Source organism: Ranitomeya imitator, chromosome 5 (assembly GCF_032444005.1).
Source record: "Ranitomeya imitator isolate aRanImi1 chromosome 5, aRanImi1.pri, whole genome shotgun sequence".
Taxonomy (NCBI): domain Eukaryota; kingdom Metazoa; phylum Chordata; class Amphibia; order Anura; family Dendrobatidae; genus Ranitomeya; species Ranitomeya imitator.
The window spans coordinates 158,343,391-158,367,275 of record NC_091286.1 but is presented as its reverse complement, the minus strand read 5'-3'; the positions used below and the strand labels follow the sequence as shown (position 1 = coordinate 158,367,275).

At 43.1% G+C, this 23,885-nt stretch overlaps 1 protein-coding gene across 1 annotated transcript in view; it reads right to left on the bottom strand.

Moving 5' to 3' along the window:
• Positions 1-584: 584 nt before the first annotated feature.
• LOC138681607 (saccharopine dehydrogenase-like oxidoreductase) overlaps positions 585-23,885 on the bottom strand; it is a 92,371-nt gene continuing 69,070 nt past the window's right edge. Inside the window, exons 8-12 of the mRNA XM_069769243.1 lie at positions 21,845-21,964; positions 18,928-18,984; positions 8,047-8,158; positions 7,849-7,930; positions 585-843 (exon numbers count right to left, since the gene is read on the bottom strand). Coding sequence (XP_069625344.1) covers positions 741-843; positions 7,849-7,930; positions 8,047-8,158; positions 18,928-18,984; positions 21,845-21,964 — 474 coding nt within the window. The 3' untranslated portion in view covers positions 585-740. The remainder of the gene's footprint in view (positions 844-7,848; positions 7,931-8,046; positions 8,159-18,927; positions 18,985-21,844; positions 21,965-23,885) is intronic.

Below are 23,885 nucleotides of genomic sequence, written 5' to 3'. Positions count from 1 at the left end.
GGAATGCGTTTTTTTTGCGGAAAAAAAACGCTAACATATGCACAAAAAATGCGGAATGCATTCTAAAAGATAGGATGCATAATGTTAGCGTTTTTTTACCGGATTTATAGCGTTTTTATAGCGAAATTCCGCAAAAAAAACGCTAAAAATCCGGACGTGTGCACATACCCTAAAGGTCTATTATTGCTAGATCTAGAATCGGTTACCACTTTTAGCAAAAATAGGGCTTGGAAAGTGAAAGCAAGGAGTACAAGAACTGCTCTGGAAACTGCTGCTGGTGGTGGCCCAGTTGATTGTGATTTTGCATGACTGATAATAGGTTAGGGGCTGGTAGGAAGGATAAAGCAGATAAGGGTGGGGGAGAGTTCACTGGTATATTAGGAGTTAACCCATCTATTGGAATGTAACTACTGCACATGCTCAGCCAGCCTCTGGTGGTGAGGTACTTGGCACCAAGCTGTACATTATTTAAGATAAAAAAAATCTCACAGCAGGAGAATGAAAGCTGATAGAAAAAGCAAGTTAATTGTAAACGTACTTCCTTTTATACTCTCCAACTATACCAATTTCATACTGTGAGAATACCCATTTAGTATAGACTTTATTAATGAAAAACATGGTAACAATTCTCATTATACACAGAACTTTTTTAATGCAATTCATTTTCATTTGAAAAATATATCGAATGTGTTATTAAGTGCTGAACCAGCTTGTCATGCAGATAGTTATAATGCAATATATTATTCCATCTTGCTAAGAACAGTAAAATGAATGCCAGCCTTGTTCAGTCGGTCAATCAACTTGGTTTTGGAAAATGCCGCTCCTGGAGTGTACACTCCTCCACTGCAAGATTAAAAGAAAAAAAATTTATATATTTATTAACCCATTAGTGACTGAGACAATTTTTACAATTTTGACCAGTGTCACTTTAGGACTTATAAACTCTGGAACGCTTCAACAGATCCCACCGATTCTGAGATTGTTTTTTTGTGACATATTGTACTTCATGTTAGTAGTAAAATTTATTTCATATGACTTGCGTTTGTTTATGATAAAAATGCTAATTTGGCAAAAATTTTGAAATTTTCAAACTTTTAATTTTTGTGCCCTTAAATCAGAGTTGTGTCACAAAAAATAGTTAATAAATAACATATCCCACATGTTCTATCAACACAATTTTGGAAACAATTTTTTTTGTTATCACGTTATAAGGGTTAATAGTTGACGAGCAAATTCCCATTTTTCTAACAAGCTTTACAAAACCATTTTTTTAGGGACCACCTCACATTTCAAGTTAGTTTGGGGGAGTGGGTTCTGGAGGGTCAATATGATTTACTATTTTTTTATTTTGATCACTGTGATATGGTCTATCACAGTGATCAAAATTAACCAATAGGAAACATCTATTGTTGTCGGGTGCTGGCCGTCAGATCTCGTCGGGTGTACTGCTCATGTGCCCATTTTCTTCCAGGAAGAAGACACCAGGCGACAGAGCCAGAGGGTCCAGAAATACCGAAGGTACAAGGGGTGGGCCCGGGGGACCACATTTCTCTCTCCTTTGCATGTTAGATCATATCAGAGGAGAGAGAAATTAATTGGAAATCAGTTTTTTTTTTTGCTATCGCCGTTATTTCATGAATAACGGTGATCACGAGACTGGGGACGGTAAATACCGACCTGAATCATGTTCTCCAGGGTCTAAGCTACTCCCGTAGCAGAGACCCCAGACATTTTCTGACACTGGGGGGGGAAGGGCTATAACCTTATTTCTCAGCACCGCTAAAAAGCGGTGCTGACGAATACGTACCCTTAACTGCCGCCATAAAAGGTGTATCAATGGTCGTTAAGGGGTTAAAATTCAGATTACACCATGAATAGTACAGGAAATGCAGCAAAACTGTTCAGAAGTACAACCTGGTTTATAGACGTTGATTGGGAACCTCACTGTGTACATGTGAAAAATGTTGAATCTTGTACAAAGAATAAAAGGGGTTATCCAGGTTTATGATCTTGAAGACCTTATCCTCAGTCATTGATACCCACTCCTCTACATTGAAATTCCAGCAAGATTGAAAAGTGATGGAATTATGTGTTGAAAAATGGCTCTCGGGGCACACTGAAGAACTGGCCATACTACTAGTTCCACCACCAAGCCAATGTAATGCCGAGCTGTTAGTGTACCTAAAAAGAAGTACATTATGCCACCTCACCCTTTAATCATGGAAGTAGTTTTCGTATGAAGGCCTCTTCATGGCATTGCCCACATCACCACCAGACCAATCTCTGTCTTTCAATGCATCCAAGATGAAAAGCGGGGCTAATCACTAAAGAGGATAGAGATCAACTCCAACTTCACGTCTCCATCTAAATACCAAGTGGGTAGTACCTTGAAGAGGTCTTCACGAGGCAACGTCACATTCTAATCCCAGGATTATGCTGTGGGGTGGCATAATATATTGAAACCAGGCTGCTCTAGTATTCATTCCAGGTAAACCAACAGCTCGGTGTTACAGCCATTTCTCCACAGTGTATCGTACCAGGAGCAATTATTCATCATCACACTAAGGCCGGCGTCACACTAGCGAGTTTTACGGACGTATGAGAGGTGCAGAAGATACGGATTGCACACGGTACAATGATTCGCTATGGCCCAGCTCCTATCTGCCGTATTTTACGGATCCGTATTATACGGTCTTGTACGGCCGTAGAACATCGCAGCATGCTGCGTTTGTCAGCGTATTGCGCAAAAAAAAAAAAAAATCGCCAATGAAAGTCTATGGGAGCGAGAAAAGTACGGATTACACACGGACCAACTGTGTGACTTGCGAGAAATACGCAGCGGTGTTCTATAGAAAAGCCGGCAATTCAGTGCGGTGTACAGTAATATCACACTGACAGGTTAGAATAGAATAGCTAATATAAAGGTCTGCACATAGTATAGGGGTATAATTTATATATTATTATATATCTACTATATAATTGTCTATGGGGTACTTCCGTCTGTCCTTCTGTCTGTCTGTAACGGTTATTCGTTCGCTGATTGGTCTCGGCAGCTGCCTGTCATGGCTGCCGCGACCAATCAGCGACGAGCACATTCCGGAAGAAAATGGCCGCTCCTTACTCCCCGCACTCACTGCCTGGCGCCCGCATATACCCCTCCAGTCTGCCCTCACACAGGGTTAATGGCAGCGGTAACGGACCGCGTTATGCCGCGGTGTAATGCAGTCAGTTACCGCTGCTATTAACCCTGTGTGACCAAGCCTATGCAGCGCCAATAGTAAAAACATCGAATGTTAAAAATAATAAAAAAAATAAAAAATGATTATATATACTCACCTACGCCGCCTTTCACGCTCCTCGCGATGCAACCGACACGTTCCGGTCGCAAGGATGGTCTGGCAGAAGGACCTGCCATGACGTCACGGTCATGTGACCGCGACGTCATGACAGGTCCTGCACGACAAGGACCTGCCGTGACGTCATGGTCACGTGACCGCGACGTCAGCACACCCTGGGACCGGAAGATGCCGCCTGCACCCCACACAGGCGACAGTGCTACAACGCGCCTGCAGAAGGTGAGTATATGTTTATTTTTTATTTTTTTTAACCTGTGTCATACGTGGCTTGGCAATATACTAAATGGGCTGTGCAATATGCTACGTGGCTCTGTGCTGTATACTACATCACTGGGCAATATACTATGTGGCTCTGCTGTATACTATGTCACTGGGCAATATACAACGTGGCAGGACAATATATTAAGTGGCTGGGCAATATACTATGTGGACATACATATTCTAGAATACCCGATGCGTTAGAATCGGGCAACCATCTAAATAAATATATATATATTTTATTATTATTTATTTTTATTTTTTTCATACAGAGCTAGATAGCAGAAAAGCCAGTGATTCAATTGCCGGCTTTTGCCATCTCCTTCTCAAACTCGACAGGATATGAGACATGGTTTACATACTTTAAACCATCTCATATCCCTTCTTTTATTACATATTCATCTTTAGTAATGTAAGACGTGTCTATGTGTAAAATTTGGGGGCTCTAGCTATTAAATTAAAGGGTTAAATCGTGGAAAAAATTGGCGTGGGCTCCCGCACAATTTTCTCCGCCAGAGTGGGAAAGCCAGTGACTGAGGGGAGATATCAATAGCCTAGAGAGGGACCATGGTTATTGCACATAGGGCGCTGAAGGGGGTTATACTGCCTATGGGGTCATCATTCTATGGATCGGATCATGGTGTGAGGAGTGAGTGTCACATTGGATATCAGAAGCAGTATGATTAGTCCCTTCAAGATAATCATGGTTTCATGTGGCCCCTTATGAAGATTAATGGCCCACCTCTGCTATACAGTATATGAAAAATAATTGTAGATAAATGTAGTAAGAAAAAGAAATTGGTGCTTCAATTAATTGTGCAAAAGGTAGATATTTATTGGCCCATGTGGCAACTGAAAAGTCACTTGATGGGCCAATAAAAGTAAATTTTTGCTCAAATATTTGGGGTGCTGCCTCCTTTTTCTTACTATATTGTAGTGGACAATTTGGGCATAAGTATAATACAAAAGTGAGTACACCCCACCCATTTTGCAATTATTTTGTTATATCTTTTCGTGGAACAATACTGAAGATGTGACACTTTAATGCAATGTAGAGTAGTTAGTGTACAGCTTGTATATAACAGTGTGACTTTGGTGTGCTCTCTAAATAACTAACAGCCATTAATTTCTAAACCGCTGGCAATAAAAAGCAAGTACATCCCTAAGTGAAAACAGACGAATTGTGCCCAATTAGCCATTTTCCCTCCCCGATGTCATGTGACTTATTAGTGTTACAAGGTCTCAGGTGTCAATGGGGAGCATGTGTGATAAATTTGGTGCCATCGCTCTCACACTCTCTCATACTCGTCACTGGAAGTTCAGCATGGCACCTAATAGAAAAGAACTGAGGAAGTGAAAAATAAAAATTGTTGCTCTACATAAAGATGGCCTAGGCTATAAGAAGATTGCCAACACCCAGAAACTGAGCTGCAGCACGGTGGCCAAGGCCATACAGCAGTTTAACAACACAGGTTTTACTCCTCAGAACAGGCCTCGCCATGGTCGACCAAAGAAGTGGAGTGCACGTGGTCAGTTTCATATCCAGAGGTTGTCTTTTCAAAATAGACGTATGAGTGCTGCCACCATTGCTGCAGAGGTAAAAAGGGATGGTGTAGGTCAGCCGGTCAGTGCTCAGACCATACACCGCACTCTGTATTAAACTTGTCTGCATGGCTGTCGTCCCAAAAGGAAGCCTGTTCTAAAGATGATGGCACAAAAAAATCCACAAACAGTTTGTAGAAGACAAGCAGACCAAGGACCTGGTTCCAGTAAGCCAAGATAACACCATCTGAACCAAATAAGTTTAAGAATGTATAGTGGCAACAAGGTGAGGAGTACAAAGACAAGTGTGTGTCTTGCCTACAGTCAAGCATGGTGAGGGGAGAGCCATGGTTTAGGGCTGCATGAGCGGTACCAACAGCGGGGAGCTACGATTCATTAAGGAAACCATGAATGCCAACTTGTGCTGTGACATACTGAAGCAGAGCATGATCCCCCTCTTCAGAAACTGGGCCACAGGGCTGTATTCCAACATGATAACGCCAAACACACCTCCAAGACAACCACTGCCTTGCTAAAGAAACTAAGGGTAAAGGTGCAGGACTTGCAAAGCATGTCTCCAGACCTAAACCCTATTGAGTATCTGTGAGGAAACCTCAAACAGAAGGTGGAAGAGTGCAATAACATCCAACAGCTCCGTGATGTCATTATGGAGAAGTGGAAGAAGATTCTAGTGGCAACCTGTGAAGCTTTAGTGAACTTCATGAGAGTTAAGGCAGTGCTTTAAAATATTGGTGGCCACACAAAATATTCAAACTTTGGGAACAATTTGGCCATTTTTACTTAGGGGTGTACTCCCTTTTGTTGCCAGCGTTTAGACATGAACAACTGATTTATGTTATTTAGAGGGCACACTAACTTACACGGTTATACAGTGGGGCAAAAAAGTATTTAGTCAGTCAGCAATAGTGCAAGTTCCACCACTTAAAAAGATGAGAGGCGTCTGTAATTTACATCATAGGTAGACCTCAACTATGGGAGACAAACTGAGAAACAAAAATCCAGAAAATCACATTGTCTGTTTTTTTAACATTTTATTTGCATATTATGGTGGAAAATAAGTATTTGGTCAGAAACAAACAATCAAGATTTCTGGCTCTCACAGACCTGTAACTTCTTCTTTAAGAGTCTCCTCTTTCCTCCACTCATTACCTGTAGTAATGGCACCTGTTTAAACTTGTTATCAGTATAAAAAGACACCTGTGCACACCCTCAAACAGTCTGACTCCAAACTCCACTATGGTGAAGACCAAAGAGCTGTCAAAGGACACCAGAAACAAAATTGTAGCCCTGCACCAGGCTGGGAAGACTGAATCTGCAATAGCCAACCAGCTTGGAGTGAAGAAATCAACAGTGGGAGCAATAATTAGAAAATGGAAGACATACAAGACCACTGATAATCTCCCTCGATCTGGGGCTCCACGCAAAATCCCACCCCGTGGGGTCAGAATGATCACAAGAACGGTGAGCAAAAATCCCAGAACCACGCGGGGGGACCTAGTGAATGAACTGCAGAGAGCTGGGACCAATGTAACAAGGCCTACCATAAGTAACACACTACGCCACCATGGACTCAGATCCTGCAGTGCCAGACGTGTCCCACTGCTTAAGCCAGTACATGTCCGGGCCCGTTTGAAGTTTGCTAGAGAGCATTTGAATGATCCAGAGGAGTTTTGGGAGAATGTCCTATGGTCTGATTAAACCAAACTGGAACTGTTTGGTAGAAACACAACTTGTCGTGTTTGGAGGAAAAAGAATACTGAGTTGCATCCATCAAACACCATACCTACTGTAAAGCATGGTGGTGGAAACATCATGCTTTGGGGCTGTTTCTCTGCAAAGGGGCCAGGACGACTGATCCGGGTACATGAAAGAATGAATGGGGCCATGTATCGTGAGATTTTGAGTGCAAACCTCCTTCCATCAGCAAGGGCATTGAAGATGAAACGTGGCTGGGTCTTTCAACATGACAATGATCCAAAGCACACCGCCAGGGCAACGAAGGAGTGGCTTCGTAAGAAGCATTTCAAGGTCCTGGAGTGGCCTAGCCATTCTCCAGATCTCAACCCTATAGAAAACCTTTGGAGGGAGTTGAAAGTCCGTGTTGCCAAGCGAAAAGGCAAAAACATCACTGCTCTAGAGGAGATCTGCATGGAGGAATGGGCCAACATACCAACAACAGTGTGTGGCAACCTTGTGAAGACTTACAGAAAACGTTTGACCTCTGTCATTGCCAACAAAGGATATATTACAAAGTATTGAGATGAAATTTTGTTTCTGACCAAATACTTATTTTCCACCATAATATGCAAATAAAATGTAAAAAAAAACAGACAATGTGATTTTCTGGATTTTTTTTTCTCAGTTTGTCTCCCATAGTTGAGGTCTACCTATGATGTAAATTACAGACGCCTCTCATCTTTTTAAGTGGTGGAACTTGCACTATTGCTGACTGACAATACTTTTTTGCCCCACTGCACAAGCTGTATACTGACTACTTTACATTGCATAAAAGTGTCATATCTTTAGTGTTGTCCCATAAAAAGATATAATGAAATATTTACAAACATGTGTGGAGTGTACTCACTTTTGTAACATACTGTATATCCAAGAGGCTTTGTACCCACAATTAGATTAGATTAGTAAGCCATTTGTATTCGACTACTACAGGTACCTTTTTGGAAGAGATTCTGGCTCCTTTAGAATAGTCATTCCGGCTTGAACCATGGCTATTGGGGTAGCAACATATCCAGCTTCTGTAAAGCAATGTTTGGGAAAAATATTAAGAAAATGCCATATCAGAATAGAACACTTTTCAGATAATTTACATTAGTTAACTAGTAGTTTAGTTTGACAAATGAGAAAACTTTACCTGGTCCTGAAACCTGTGTGCAGACTTTCACATTGGGTTTCCCCTGTTGTGGGTCTATGCCCCGACTGTAACCCTCCCCGAAGAATGTTATTGAGAAAGAAGATTCTGCCATCTGCCAGTACAATATTTAGTAGCAAAATAAAATTTATTGCAGACACAAGATTCACATTTTCAGTTCTTCAAAATGTCTCCATGGATAAATATACACACTAATATACACACACAAAGTCTGGAATTTTTTTTTCACCACTTAGATAAAGAACTTACACATGTTTGGTGTCTATGAACTCGTAATGACCTCTAGACTCATAATGACCTCTAGACTCAGTTTTAGCATTTAGTGAACCTAGTAAGAAAGCAACAAAAAAAAAAATACTGTGGGATTGTACTATTTCTGCAATTTCACCGCACTTGGAATTTTTTTCCCATTTTCCAGTACACGATATGTTAAAATCAATGGTGTTATTCAAAAGTACAACTCGTCCCGCAAAACAACAAGCCATCAGATGGTCATATTGACGGAGAAATAAAAAAAGTTATGGCTCTGGGAAGAAAGGGAGCAAAAAAATAAAAATTCTAAACCGAAAATACCTCTGGTCATGAAGGGGTTAAATCAAGGTCCCAGAGTCTGGAGGAAGAGTGGAGAGGCACATAATCCAAGCTGCTTGAGGTCTAATGTGAAGTTTCCACAATCAGTGACCTGCTGGTGTAGGTTTACTGTGTTTTATCAAGACCAAAGTCAGCACAGCCATCTTCCAGGAAATTTTTAGAGCACTTCATGCTGCCCTCTGCCGTCAAGCTTTTCAGATATGGAAAGACATACTTACCGGTAACGGGATTTCTCAGAACCCATGACAGCACCACGGAGAGAGGGGATCCGCCTTTCAGGGACATGAAACCTACAGATAAAAAGGGCAGTGCCTATCCCTCACATCAGCTGGTTTACAGAGCATAGGAGGGCCTCCAGGTTATTGCAAAAAATACTATAATACTCATAAGCAACACTAAGTGCCTAAACATAAATCACACACAAACGAGCGTGATTACTTACACATGACGGGAGGGAAAATAAGGGTGTTGTCATGGGCTCTGAGAAATCCAGTTACCGGTAAGTAGCTTTCTTTATCCTTCCCCCACGGAAGCACCACGGAGAGAATTACAGAAAATTGTATCTTAGAGAGGGACCACAGCCAGTAGAACCCTTCTCCCAAAGGTTAGATCAGAAGAAGAGGCTAGGTCCAGCTGATTGTGATTATAAAAGGTAGAAGGTGATGACTAAGTGGCAACCTTACAGATCTGCTCTATTGATACCTCCAACCTTTCCACCCAGGAGGTTGCCACTGCTCTCATGGAATGAGCTCGCAAACCCTCCGTGGTGACATTCCCACTAGATGAATAGGCCAATGAGATCGCATCTCATTTCTATCTTGCCAAGGTACTTTTTGAGGCCTTGAGCCCCTTCCTAGGCCCGTGAAAGCACACAGAGACCTATCCTTCCTACACCCCTGGGTGGACACTAGGTACTAAACACCTTTTAACGTCAAATGAATGGAAATTCTCTTCTATTGCATTTTTGGGGTTGGAGAAAAAAGGAAGGACTACCTCTTGGGACCTATGGAACAGAGATGCTACCTTGGGCATGGAAACAGGGTCAAGTTTCGAAAGAACTTTGTCCTCTAAGATTTGAGTGAATGGAAGGCCTGTAGACTGGGCTTCAATGTCGCTCACCTTGTGGGCTGAGGTCAATGTCACTAGAAGGACCGTTTTGAGGGATAGAATGTTGAGCAAAGTGAAATTTAAGGGTTCAAAGGAGGGACCCGTTGCTGATAAAACCAAATTTAAATCCCATGGGTGGCAATTTCTGGCTGGTAATGGGCCTAGATTTTGCGGAGGCTTTAATGAATCTTGCTACCCAAGGATTGCCCACTATGTCATGATTATCCACACGGCAGAAGAAGAAAAATATATGCGGCACTCACCCGTTTGAAGCTGTATAAACGTGCTCTTTATTGGAAAGAAAATGTGTATGCATCCATTAGGACATCAGGTGTACAGGAGGGTGCGGTGATGGAGTCTGGACGACGGCTGTTTCGCACTGAATGTGCTTCAACGGGTCCAGACTCCATCACCGCACCCTCCTGTACACCTGATGTACTAATATATTTTTTTTCTTCTGCCGTGTGGATAATACAGCTATATGCTACCGATGCAGAGCACCAAAAACCCTAAGCTTACGTGACACCTGTTTATCAAAAGTTGCAAAGTCCAAGTCCAGAAGAATCTGTGTAATATTATATACTCTAGTGCCGTCCGTTGCCTGTCTTTTTATGTCATGATTATACAGGGATCCCAATGTGGTAATCTGAACCTTTAAAAAAAAGGTGCTAGTAGCAAGACTCTGCTCTACTACCTTTCGTAAAAAAATTCCAGGATGGCGGTAATTGGAACCCCATCTTGGGCTCTGACCCCCCTACATGGATAGGAATTTTCTCCAAGTTTTACAGAAGACTTTGGTAATGACAACTTTCCTACTTTGAAGTAGGGTGGAAACAGTCTGGGAAAACCCTCTGTCCCTCAAAAGTGACCTTTCAAATTCCACGCTGTTAAGTGTAAGTTGCTGCCTGAGGATGATATACCGGTCCCTGGGAGAGAAGATCTGGAACTTCCGGTAGTACCTAAGGGTCATCCTCATCCAGGAGAACCAAGTTCTTCTTGGCCAGAAAGGGGCTATCAGGATTCTTGCCCTGTCTCCCTGATTCTCCTTAGGACCGCTGGGATCAGGATGATTGGGGGGAGGCAAAGGCCAGGCTCTGATTCCACGGAAACATGAAGACATCAAGAGCCTGCAGGTTCCCTCTGGGATCTATGGCTCTAAAGAAGTCTACCTTCCTGTTGTCGATGTTGGCAAAAACATCTACGACCGGGAGACCCCACATCTCTTCAATCTGGTTGAAAATTGACCTTTTTTAGCACCCATTCGCCCCGTTTCAACTGAGTCCGGCTCAAAAAGTCTGCCTTTTAGTTTTCTACCTTCCGTATGCGGAGCGCCATCAGAGAAAGGAGATTGCTTTCCGCCATCCGGAAAATCTGGGCTGTTATGTCCATCAAGGGCAGTGACTCTGTTTCACCCTGATGGTTCACAATGGCTACCACTACCTGGAAGTCTGAAAATACCCGTACATGTTGACCCTGAAGGGCATCTAAGAATTCAATCAGGGCATGACAGACTGGTAATGTTTTTTTGTGGTTCGATCAAACAGATTTCTGCTGACCTATCCAGACTCCCTGAGTACCTCTGTTGTCCAGATGAGCCCCCCACCCTGTGGGGCTTGCATCTGTGGTGACTACTCGAGACACTGTGGTTACTCAAGGAACCCCTTTGGTCAGAATGACCATTTTCCACCAACCTGGGGAAGAAATAGGTTTTGAACACAGAATCATGAGTCCTTCGAAATGACCTTCTTTTGGAGACCTGATTTTTTAAAGATGTCCCACTGAAGCTCCCTGGTGTGTATTTGTGCCCACTGAACCACTGGCAAACAGGAGGTTAGGGAACCTAACAGGGAGATATCAACGACTGAGAAAGGCTATTACGATGCCCTCGATACCTCACCCACAGTCTTTTCCCCTTTGTCCACCGGAAGGTGACACTCTTGCTTCTGGAAGTCTAGTGTAAGCCCCAGGAACTTCTGTAGCCCCTTTGGTTTGATCTTTGATTTTTTTTTTTTATTTAAAGACCCAACCTAGGTTTACTAAAGAGGTCAATACTCTCAAGTTGCGCTCTACAATGTTGGACCGAGTTGGCCATCACTAGGAAGTCATCCAGATAAGGGACAATCAAAATGTCCTGTTCCCTCAGGTGGGCCATTGCTTCTGCCACCACTTGGTAAATACTCAAGGGGCCACCGCCAAGCTAAAAGGGAGGGCCTTGTATTGAAAACATTTTATTTATCCCCCTATAGAGACCACTACCATGATGAACTTCTGAGAGTCTGTGTATCGGGATATGATAATGTACATCCCTCAGGTCCTGGACTGTCAAAAAGCAATCGGGAAACAATATTTTGACAGTTAATTTTATTGACTCCATTTTGAAAGTCTGAGTTCTTATATACTTGTTCAGTTCTTTTTCAAGCTTATTATTGTCTGGAAGGATTCGTCTGGTTAGTTCACCAGAAACATTTGGGAGTAGAATTCTTCTGTCCTTTCCCAAGGGGGGACCTCATGGAGGACAGCTTTGTCCACTAGATTCAACAATTTGTGTTCCAGGCCCATTGTTCCTCTGGAAAGGACCGTAGAGGCGTTACTATGAAGTTTGGGACTGGAATTGAGAAAAAGTTTATCCTTAGACTTGACTTGATTAGGCCTAGTATCCAGGGTCTGCTGGAAATCTTTTCCCAGGCTGGAAGGAAGTGGGATTATCTGCCCCCCCACCTGGGAAAGACCATCGCTGGGAGTTGTTCCTATCTTGAGAGGAACCCCCAAAGAGAAACCCTCTACCTTTTTCCCCCCTCTTCCCATCTATTTTGCTTTCTCGGTGGCCTACTACGGAAAGTTTTTTTTTTTTTTTTAACTCTGAAAGGACTTCTTGCAGGTTAGGGAATCCCTTTTTCTTGCCCCCAGCTTTTTCCAGGATGTCATCTAATGTTGACCCAAAGAGAAAACTACCCTCACAGGGGATAGAACAATTTAGATTTTATTTGCATGTCTCCAGGCCAGCACTTAAGCATGAGAGCTCTACGGGCTGCGTTAGTACGACTGGGGCTCAAATCTACAGCCTTCTCTGAGTTGGCTGAGAAATCAGCCAAAAAGGCCGAAGCACCCCCGCTTCTAGAATCTTATCCCTGGGAATCTTGTCCTGCAGCTGGGTTTCCAATTGGTCCAGCCATATCATTAAAGATCTCGTTGTGCAGGTTGCCGCTATAGTTGGTCTTAAGCAGATCCTTAAGGAAAGAGTGCATGAGAAGCATCAGGGGGCAGTTTTTTTGTCCAGTGGGTCTTTCAGAATTCCTATGTCATCGAAGAGTAGGGCACATTTTTTGGAAGCTTTTGCGACCACTACATTTAACTTTGGGGCTTTATACCAGGATGCCGAATCATCAAATATAGGAGTTGTGAAATTAATAGGACTGGCAGTACAGCATCTTATTATCTTTTGGTCTCAAGTTTAATATTGTGACTTTCAGTATAGACTTGTATATGGGATTGTGAATAAAGCAGTATGTATGTATGTATGTATGTATGTATGTATGTATGTATGTGTCTCTACATTGCATAACAATGTTAGTCACTGTATACTTTATCTGATTATGCCATGTGATTTGTGTTCTGGGAAGGACCTTATTTGGTCAGCGTTTTGGTAACCATTGGGCTTTTTTTAGGTGCTTTTATTGGTGTGTATTTGTCTACCCTTGCTGTTCCCATTTCAGTAAAATTTACTTTTTAAGGTGATCCCAGTCTATGTGCATACTCTTCTCTCTCTCATGTCTTTTCAGTGCACCTATTAGTATGCACAAGGTTGATTCCTGCTTGATATTGTTTCGGATTTTTACCTGTTGTGGGGTGCCTGCTTCTCTCTCACTTATCAAGTCTTTTCTGGGTGACGAGCCACCACTCCCATCGTGGTTGTTACTGCCTTGACTAGACCCTCTAATTCCTCTAAAGGGAAACAATGGCACCTTCCCATCTCTTCCTCTGATGACGAATAAGAGTCCAACGAACCAGAGTCTCCCTTTCCTTCCTTGGAACTACTCGTCTCAAATTCGGGGTACCTCCTCCTATTCTTTTGCTTCTTAGCATTACCCCTTGGGAGCGGGACTAAAGGTGTTTTCAACCTCCGCCTCGATCACGAATCTTCATTCTGTGGTGAAATTTGGGGTCTCCTCACATAATACTTGCTCTATGCACAAGTGGCAGCAGTCTTTTTTCCCAGGTGACAGGTAAATCCTCTTCACACATTGGGCAGCTCCTTTGCTTGGACTTAGCAAAGCATTTTCCTCCCTGTATAAATGAGAAGAGAAAGGGGGACCCCAATTACAAAGTAAACTTTCACAAAGCTCACTCAGACGCAGCCACGGGTACCAGTTTAGAAGAAGGAATGAAGTCAATGTTGGGCCTTCGGAGGCTGGAGACTTATCCACCATGCTGGAGCTCCTGCTCAGTTGAGTAGAATGGCTGCTGGAACGTCCACTCTGCCGAGGCGAGGGATCATGCAGTCGCATCCTCGGTCTTCTTGGCTGCTGTGGTGGTTCACTGTCCTGTGCCTCTATTCTTGCAGGGGCACTACTATGCCGCAGGGAGCATCTTACCCAGCTCCCCTTGAAGCCAGCCCCCTGACATTCCCCTGTGCTCCTTCCAGTCTGCTCACCGGAAGGTCCTCCGACCATGTGACTGTGTAATCGGGGCGCTTCGGCATGTCCCAGTGCATGCGCAGACAGGACGCCCGGAGTCGACGCCGGAGTATGATGTGACAGCTGTGCTCCCCTCCGCTCACCCTGCAAGACCCATCGGTCCCAGCAGAGGAGGCTTCAGGACCCTGCACCAGCAGATCCCTGCTGCCTGTATCGATCTGGTCAGACCTGGACACCATCTTTTCTTCAATCTTCAGGTACGCCATACTGAACGTTCCCCAGCAGGGACAGGATACCAACTAATGTGAGGGAGAGGTACAGCCCTTTTTATCTGTAGGTTTCCTATCCCTGAAGGGCGGATCCCCTCTCTCCGTGGTGCTGTCATGGAGGAAGGAGAAATTTAATTCTCCAACAGGACTTAGCACCTGTCCATGTGAAGGTACAGATGAATGACCTCGGGGAGACCAAAACATCTAACACCGCGGAGACACCATCACGTGTTTCTCAACGCAGTGATCCAGAACACTGCCCCCATCCCTTATGGGAAATATGCAAATGCATGTAAAGTAAGCTGCGGAGACACCATCACGTGTTTCTCAACGCAAGCAATGAATAGCCAGGCCTTTCCCCGGGAAGGAACAACCACGGGAAGGGCAGCATCCAATAAAGGAAAACATCCAATAAAGGAAAACCACCTATGCCAAGCATGGTATCCATCCACAGACAGCTGTTTCGGGGTTTTTGCCCCTCATCAGTGTGGAGTAGGAAACTGGCTATTAGGAGCAGTGCCTAGTAAAAGGCTGTGAAGGTACAGATGAATGACCTCGGGGAGACCAAAACATCTAACACCGCGGAGACACCATCACGTGTTTCTCAACGCAGTGATCCAGAACACTGCCCCCATCCCTTATGGGAAATATGCAAATGCATGTAAAGTAAGCTGCGGAGACACCATGACGTGTTTCTCAACGCAAGCAATGAATAGGGGAAAGTCCTGGCCTGGTATAAGAGAGATGCCGTAAAGGGGCTACCAGGTACACATAAAATTGGCCATTTTTATGCGCTAAAAGCTCTCATTTTTCATATTTCTAGTGCAGTAATGCAGTTCAAATTTCGTTTTTCAAGTTTGTATGTTCTAGCGCTGCAGTGTGCTGCCTTATTTACTTAAATCAGTTCCTGGACATGCGCAGTCCGAAGTACGCAGGCCACCACTTAAGCATGAGAGCTCTACGGGCTGCGTTAGTACGACTGGGGCTCAAATCTACAGCCTTCTCTGAGTTGGCTGAGAAATCAGCCAAGAAGGCCGAAGCACCCCCGCTTCTAGAATCTTATCCCTGGGAATCTTGTCCAGCAGCTGGGTTTCCAATTGCAATTATCTACAGCACTACAGAATGCTGTAGATATGCCCCTGATGGCGGTGGCCGAAGCTTATATACAAAAAAGTAGGTGACAGATTCCCTCTAAGGTCACGAACAGATGACAGGAAATTCTCCTTCAAGATTTTTGGGTAGACAGCAGAATTCATGGTTCCATTTATCACAGCAAGTCTTCCAGGTCGTGAAGAAGCAGAAGAGCCCCAGACCATCACACTACCACCACTTTTTACTGGTGGTATGAGGTTCCTTTCCTGAAATGCTTTGTTACTTCAACGCCAGATGTAATAGGACATACACCTTCCAAAAAGTTCAACTTTTGTGTCATCAGCCCACAGAGTATTCTACCCAAATTCTTGGAGAATCATCAAGATGTTTTCTGGCAAAACGGAGACATCCTTTATGCTCCTATTGCTCAGCAGTGATTGTCATCTTGAAACTCAGCCATACAGGACATTTTTGTCCAATCTCTTTCTTATGGTTGAGTCATTAACACGGACATTAACTGAGGCAAGTTATGTCTGCAATTCTTTGAATGTTGTTGTAGTGTCTTGTGACCTCTTGGTTGAGTCATCATTGCACTCTTTGGGTAATTTTGGTCGGCTGGCCAATCCTGAGAAGGTTCACCACTGTTCCATCTTGTCGACATTTGTGGATAATGGCTCTCACTGTGGTTTGCTAGAGGTCCAAAGCTTTAGAAATGGCTTTATAACCGTTTCCAGATTGATAGATTTCAATTACCGCATATACTCGAGTATAAACCTTGATTTTGAGACCATTTTTCTTAGGCTGAAAGTGCCCCTCTTGGCTTATACTCGAGTCATTGTCCCAGGGGGTCGGTGGGGGAGTGGCAGCTGTCAAATCATACTCACCTGCTCCCAGCGTGTCTCTACATGTCCCTGCTTCTCTGGCACATGCAGCTCAGCAGTCACGTGGTACCGCTCATTAAAGTAATGAATATCCCATAGGGTTGGAGCACATATTCATTAGTTTAATTAGCGGTATCACGTGACTGCTGAACACAGGAACAAGCTGCCGGCGTCAGAGACCATCACATCGGAGAAGCAGGGACCGCGTCGGGAGGATGAGTATAACGGAGTAGGGTGAGCATTGCGATATTCACCTGTCCCCGTTCCACAGCGGCGCGCCGCTGTGTCTTCCGTGTCCTCTGGCTGGGACGTTCAGATCAGAGGGCGCGATGATGTGTTTAGTGTGCACTCCACCCTCTGCCTGAACAGTCACTGCAGAGAGACGGAAGATAGAGCGGCGTGGGGCGGTGGAACGGGGACAGGTGACTATCGCAAGTGCCGGTGTCCCAGCCTGCTCAGGACAAGAGGGGAGTATGTCATTTTTTATTTATTTATTTATTTATTTTTATTGCAGCATCAGCATATGGAGCAAATGTTTCTATGGAGCATCTTATGGGGCCATAATCAACCTTTGTGCAGCATTATATGGGGCATATTTTGTATGGAGCATCTTATGGGGCGCATCATGAACTTTATGGAGCATTATATGGGGCTTCCGATTCAATATGGATATTCAAAAACACTTAACCTACTGATGTTTCAATTAATTTTACTTTTATTGGTATCTATTTTTAATTTTAAAATTTACCAGTAGCTGCTGCATTTCCCACCCTAGGCTTATACTCGAGTCATTAAGTTTTCCCAGTTTTTGTGGCAAAATTAGGGGTATCTGCTTATACTGGGGTCAGCTTATACTTGAGTATATACGGTATTTAGTTTCTCATTTGTTCCAGAATTTCTTTGGATCACAGCATAATGTTTAGCTTTTGCGGATCTTTTGGTCTACTTCACTTTGTCAGGCAGGTCCTATTTTGTGAGAATTCCTACATGGTAAAATGGAAATCAGACCTGAAAATGTCTTTCCAACCCGAAAACTGGGAAAATGAATTAACATTCATACATGTCCAATATATCCATGTATTTCCAGGAATCATTTTACAAACTCCTCTCTAGGTGGTATTATACCCCCACCAGATTATCCCACATCAACCCAAATAATTCCTCATTGTGCTGGAGGAACTGTGGCCACTTTGGTAACCTCTTCTGGAAACGCCCTAAATTTCAATCCTTATGGACTCAAATTTCTATTCTTAGAAGAAAAAAAACACAAGTAGGAATATCATAATTTCTCCACAAATGGCATTACTATCCATGGACATGGAAGACATTGATCCATCTATTAGGCTTATCTTAATCCACATTTTCCTAGTGGAAAAAAAATACTGCATATCGCTGGAAGAAACCAGAGCTACCCAAATTCCCAGATATAATAGACAGAATTTCTCTCCATAAAACATATGAACACAAATTCGCAATAATCAACAACGGCTTTAAAAATACTCAAAAAAATGGTCACGCTGGTCCAAAATTCATCTGTGACCTAGGTTTTGTGAGCTTGTACCTCATTCTTTTTGCTTCTAGTGTTTTAGTGTATTACGGTACTTATTATATTTGTCGTACTAGGATTATATGAAACTATGAAAACTCTGTTGTCACAGTCACTATTATCCTAATATATCTCATGTATCTTAGAGTTATTGCAATATTCCATATATTTGGATCAGAAACGTATAACTCATTGAGTTCTCCTTTAAATATGTGTCCCTTTCCTCTTCACCCCTTTTCCCCTTCCCATTATTTCATGCTTTGTATTTAAAATGTTTATAAAAACACTGAAAAAGAAAGCAGGCATGGCAATAATCAGGCCTGGGTGTAGCTAGGGAATTTGAACTCCGCTTTCCAAAAGATCTGATAAACCACAGATAATTTATAGAGTGTGTGTGTGTGCGTGTGTGTGTGTGTGTGTGTGTGTGCGTGTGTGCAATTACTTTTTCACATCAAAATCCAAACCTACAGGGCCCTTTTCCCCTTAATAATTAAGGGCCTTCATTTAAAAACTGCATTCTGTGTTTAGGTATGTTATCTTTGTCTGCTATTTGAATTTGTTTGGTCAGGGTCATATTATTAGAGAAAGATACTAATACATTAAAAAGAAAAAGGCTCACACTACTCACTGTTCTGACCCATGTAATCCTGCTCAAAAGCTGCATTCACCGTTATGGATTTTCTTCCAGAAATAAAGAAAGGAATAAAAATAAAAACACACAAAAACAAGTAATGGCACTATACCTGTTTGGCACTTGGACCTTCTTTGGAGAAATAACCAAATGAAAAGAATTTGGGGTACTGTATATGAAAACCAAAGAAAAAACACAAAATCATGACAAAATTACCAAAAGGCAAAACAGCCAGTAAAAATCTGAATGAAGTCTTTCACACAAATCTGAATCCTGTACACTGTTTTCATGGAAACTGTAGTCCTTTACCTGAGTAATCTCTGCAACTGCAATCCTGGCAACATTAGAAGAGAACCTCAGTCGATTCATGATGCCCAAACCATGGGCAGCATTAATCAGAGCCTGGCTGCATGATTGCAGCTAAGTAGTTTTTAACTCTGTAAAGCTCCGGCATTTCAGAGACAAAAATTTGAAAAGCCAGTCAGGGTCCATAGTTAGACAAATGATGAGTCTGACATGGTCCTCAGATGGATCGCCCAGCCCCAATCCAGGTGATTAGCATGTCACTCCCCATGTATACACATGGTAGAGGACCTGTCAGCCAAATGGAGCAAGGCGGGGAGCTGTCGGCCAGGAGCCACACCGGAGAGAGTGATGTCATCCGAGTGCAGTCCGGGGATTTTCATGCAACCATAGACTTTAGTGGAATCAGATATGTGCTGCAAGAGTAACAGAATAATACTGATCTGGCCGCTAACAGATATACACATACACACACATTATATATATATATATATATATATATATATATATATATATATATATATATATATATATATATATATATATATATATATATATATATATGAGTTTCAGGCGTGTGGCATCTCACACTGCCAAATCTCAATTTAATCCCTTTGATTTGGGGTGTGGTCCGGACTGCCGCAATGATTCTGCTCTCATTTTAAGGGTGCACTCAGATGGCGGTATAAATTGAAGGGTGAACGGATCACAATGCTCAGACTAGCCGGCGGTTCTCCACACCCGAGCGTGACAGAATCATGTATTTCTATGCAGCAGTCACGCTTGGGTCAGGAAAGCCACAAGCCAGTCTGAACATTGCGGTCCAATAGTTATACGGCAGTCTGAGTGCGACCTTAAAGTTGAGAATCTCAGCGCTATAACGGAGATCAAGGCTGAGATTTGGTCATTTATAACCAAATCACATACATGCTTGGCTACAGAGTTTGCGCCCTGCAAAGACGCATGAAATATGTACTTTACAAGGTAAGGGTTAATGTGATTCTAACACGACAAATACAGTCTGTTCAAAAGGCTCCTGCATCTGACTTCAAGCAGGGAACATATAGTGCACCATAAAGTATAATGGGCCCCACATAGTGCTCCATACAGTAAAATGGCCACACATTTTAAAAAAAATTACCTCTGTTCGTTCGCAGGGCGAGTATATTTGGCCCACGAAGCCAGACGGGTCCCCTGAGTATATTTGGCACCATGGCCTTGGGAGGATCCCCCACCAGACATCACACTTTCAACTTTATCAGCATCCTAGATACCGATAGAGTTGAAAGCAATAATTGAGGAGGGAGCATCAGCGGACACTCCTTCTCCCATCATGCCTACTCTGCGTCTGATGTTTGAGTGCAGCAGGCGGAATGACATCATTATAACACTCTCACTGTACTGAGATGGGCAGAAGATCTGATGACAATAAAGAGACCGGAATAGCAGGGGGAACGGACAGAGATGAGCATTATTTATTGTTTTAATGTGGGGCCATTTTACTCTATTGAACACTATTTTGGGTCAATTATACTGTAAGGAGCAATATGTCGGGCCATTATACTGCAAGGAGCACTATATGGGGCCATTATACTGTGTGGAGAACTATGTGGGGATTACAGTTTGAGAATCATACTGTGTTGGGGTCACCATTCTCTTTGTAGAGGAGACTGAGGGTCGTCATACCGTGTGTGGAGGGTAATGTGGAGGAATTCACTGTGGGGATATTATATGGTGTTTGGGGGCACTTTTGTTTGCATCATTCTCTATTATTCAAGGTTTCTTATCCTTTATTACATATTTAAAATTAGGCCATTGGGCCATATGCTTTTTACTGCTCTTACATAAAATATTATTCCAAAATGTTATTCTAAAGACCTATTCATTAATTATAATTGAAAAAAAACATCCAATTCCCTACAGTGCAAAAGAACCAAGCAAAAATAAGCAGAATCAATAAAAGTCAGACCACAAATTAGATTTGGTAAATGCATCCACATTGCTACTTAAATGTGGTTCTCCATGCTGGATTGGATACCCAGTCTGCAAAGGAGCAATAAAGAAATGAGCTCCATGCCTCCACTTCCACAGATTCCCCCACCACCGACAGAAGTATAGGTATAAACATGCCTGTATATGATGTATAAGGCAGCACGTGCTGGACTTAGCTTGCTGCTTGCCTGACAGGACCAGAAGTATATGTGTTTCAGGCTGGAACACAAGCCACCGTGTGTGCGCGGGGGAAAGATGGACACCCCTGAATGTAACCGCAATTAAAGACCAGAAATGCCCGAGCGCCAGCCTGGAACGCAGGCGGACATACCGCGCAGGAGCAGAACACATGACTTTGGGTGGCAACAGTTCGGGAGTCCCTTGAGAGTCAATGATTGGAGGCTGAACATCCATTCAGACACTTTTTGAAGGATTCTCTTATTGAGAGCCCCCCTCTCAGATTTGGCCTAATTAGTTCCACCATACAAAAAGAAATGTCATTGAAGCAGACACAGTGTACACTATCAATATGTCTGGCTATGGCTGCATCTCGTTTGTTCCAGAACTCGCCCAGGTGTTTACCCATCCACCTTCTAAGTTTCCTCGTGGTCTTACTGATATAATCAAGTGGACAAAATATAAAATATATTGAATATCAAAAGTTTGCTTTGAAGACAGTGTGTCCCTAGCAATAGTACTATCTAAAGAAAATGAAAAAAAAATAAAATGCTTACCTTTATGAGTAGTTTCCGACCAAAGCTAAATTTGGTAATAAGCAGAAAGAAGAATCCTGCAAACATCAATTTTATAACTGAAGCGATACCACCCACTGCAGTATATGCAGCATATTGCACCTAGGAAGAAGAAAAAGATATATATTATACCAATGTACACACTGGACAGAAAGCCCTTCAGTTCATTCACTCGCATATTTAAGGCTATGTTCACACGCTGCAGATTTTGCTGCGGATCCACAGCGTTTCTGCAGCTGCGGGTCCGCAGCAGTTTCCAATGCATTTACAGTACAATGTAAACCTATGGGAAACGCAATCCACAGAGCACATGTTGCGGAAAAAAACGTGCGGAAACGCAGCGGTTTATGTTCCGCAGCATGTCAATTCTTTGTGCGGATTCCGCAGCGGTTTACACCTGTTCCACAATAGGAATCCGCAGGTGTAAAACTGCAGGGGAATCTGCACAAAATCCGCAATAAATCCGCAGTAATTCCACAGGTAAAATGCAGTGCTTTTTACCTGCAGTTTTCACAAATCCGCTGCGGAAAAATCTGCAGACCTCAAAAAGACGTGTGCACATACCCTTAGGGCATGTGCAGACATTCATGAATTGGCAGCTCTTTGGACGCAGGACATGTCCGCTGCATCCAAAGCGCTGCAGACTATTGAACTAGGGCGAATCCACATGTATTAATTGAACCATGCGGAGATTAAGTTTAGAGGGTGCACTCTAACGTTGTCCAGTATATCCCCCAGTACAGAGCCTACATAATGTCTAACTTGAGTAATAGTAAAGTTACCTTCCCCCAGGATTGGGTATTTAAAAGACAGTTAGAGGACATTGATTGTCTGCCAACATGTCACAAACCAGTCTACATCCATTATTCCCAAGCACACGATAGATGGGAGGTGGCCTGCCCTGTAGAAAGGAGGGATTGCCTCGGAAGGGAAGAAACACCAAAATATGGGGGTCAAGTCCACTCATGCGTCTAGCATGGTGCCATCCAAAGATTACTGACCACAGTAGCGAGTTATCCCTAACCTCTACTGGGACCTTGGCTTGTCGTAGATGGAGCAGAGCAGGGAGACTAAAAGGTCTACACATCGCCTAAACTATTGGAGTATTAGTGAAGCGGGTAAAGGCATACATCCAGTCCAGGGAGTGGTGGAAGACAGCTGCTATACTGTATAGACTTATATTAGGGTGATTAAGGCCAAAGGATTTAGTTTGTTGCAGCTGAAAAATACTAATTCTAGAGCCCCAAATAAATTGACGGAAGACTTTTGTTAAAAACCTGTCATTAGCTTTAGATAGATAATAGAACTGGCAGCGTCTGTAAGGGAAAAAGTATTTTAGGGAATCATTTTAATCAGATGGGCCTTGCCCGCAAAGGACAGTTTAACCCCTTCATGACCTTGGGATTTTCCGTTTTTCCGTGTTAGTTTTTCGCTCCCCTCCTTCCCAGAGCCATAACTTTTTTATTTTTTCGTCAATATGGCCATGTGAGGGCTTATTTTTTGCGGAACGAGTTGTACTTTTGAACAACATCATTGGTTTTAGCATGTCGTGTACTAGAAAACGGGAAAAAAATTCCAAGTGCGGTGAAATTGCAAAAAAAGTGCAGTCCCACACTTGTTTTTTGTTTGGCTATTTTGCTAGGTTCACTAAATGCTAAAACTGACCTGCCATTATGATTCTCCAGGTCACTACGAGTTCATAGACACCTAAGGGTACCGTCACACACTGCCATTTCGATCGCTACGACGGTACGATTCGTGACGTTCCAGCGATATCGTTACGATATCGCTGTGTCTGACACGCAGCAGCGATCAGGGATCCTCCTGAGAATCGTACGTCGTAGCAGATCGTTTAGAACTTTCTTTCGTCGCTGGATCTCCTGCTGGCATCGCTAGATCGGTGTGTGTGACACCGATCTAGCGATGCGTTCGCTTGTAACCAGGGTAAACATCGGGTTACTAAGCGCAGGGCCGCGCTTAGTAACCCGATGTTTACCCTGGTTACAAGCGTAAAACTAAAAAA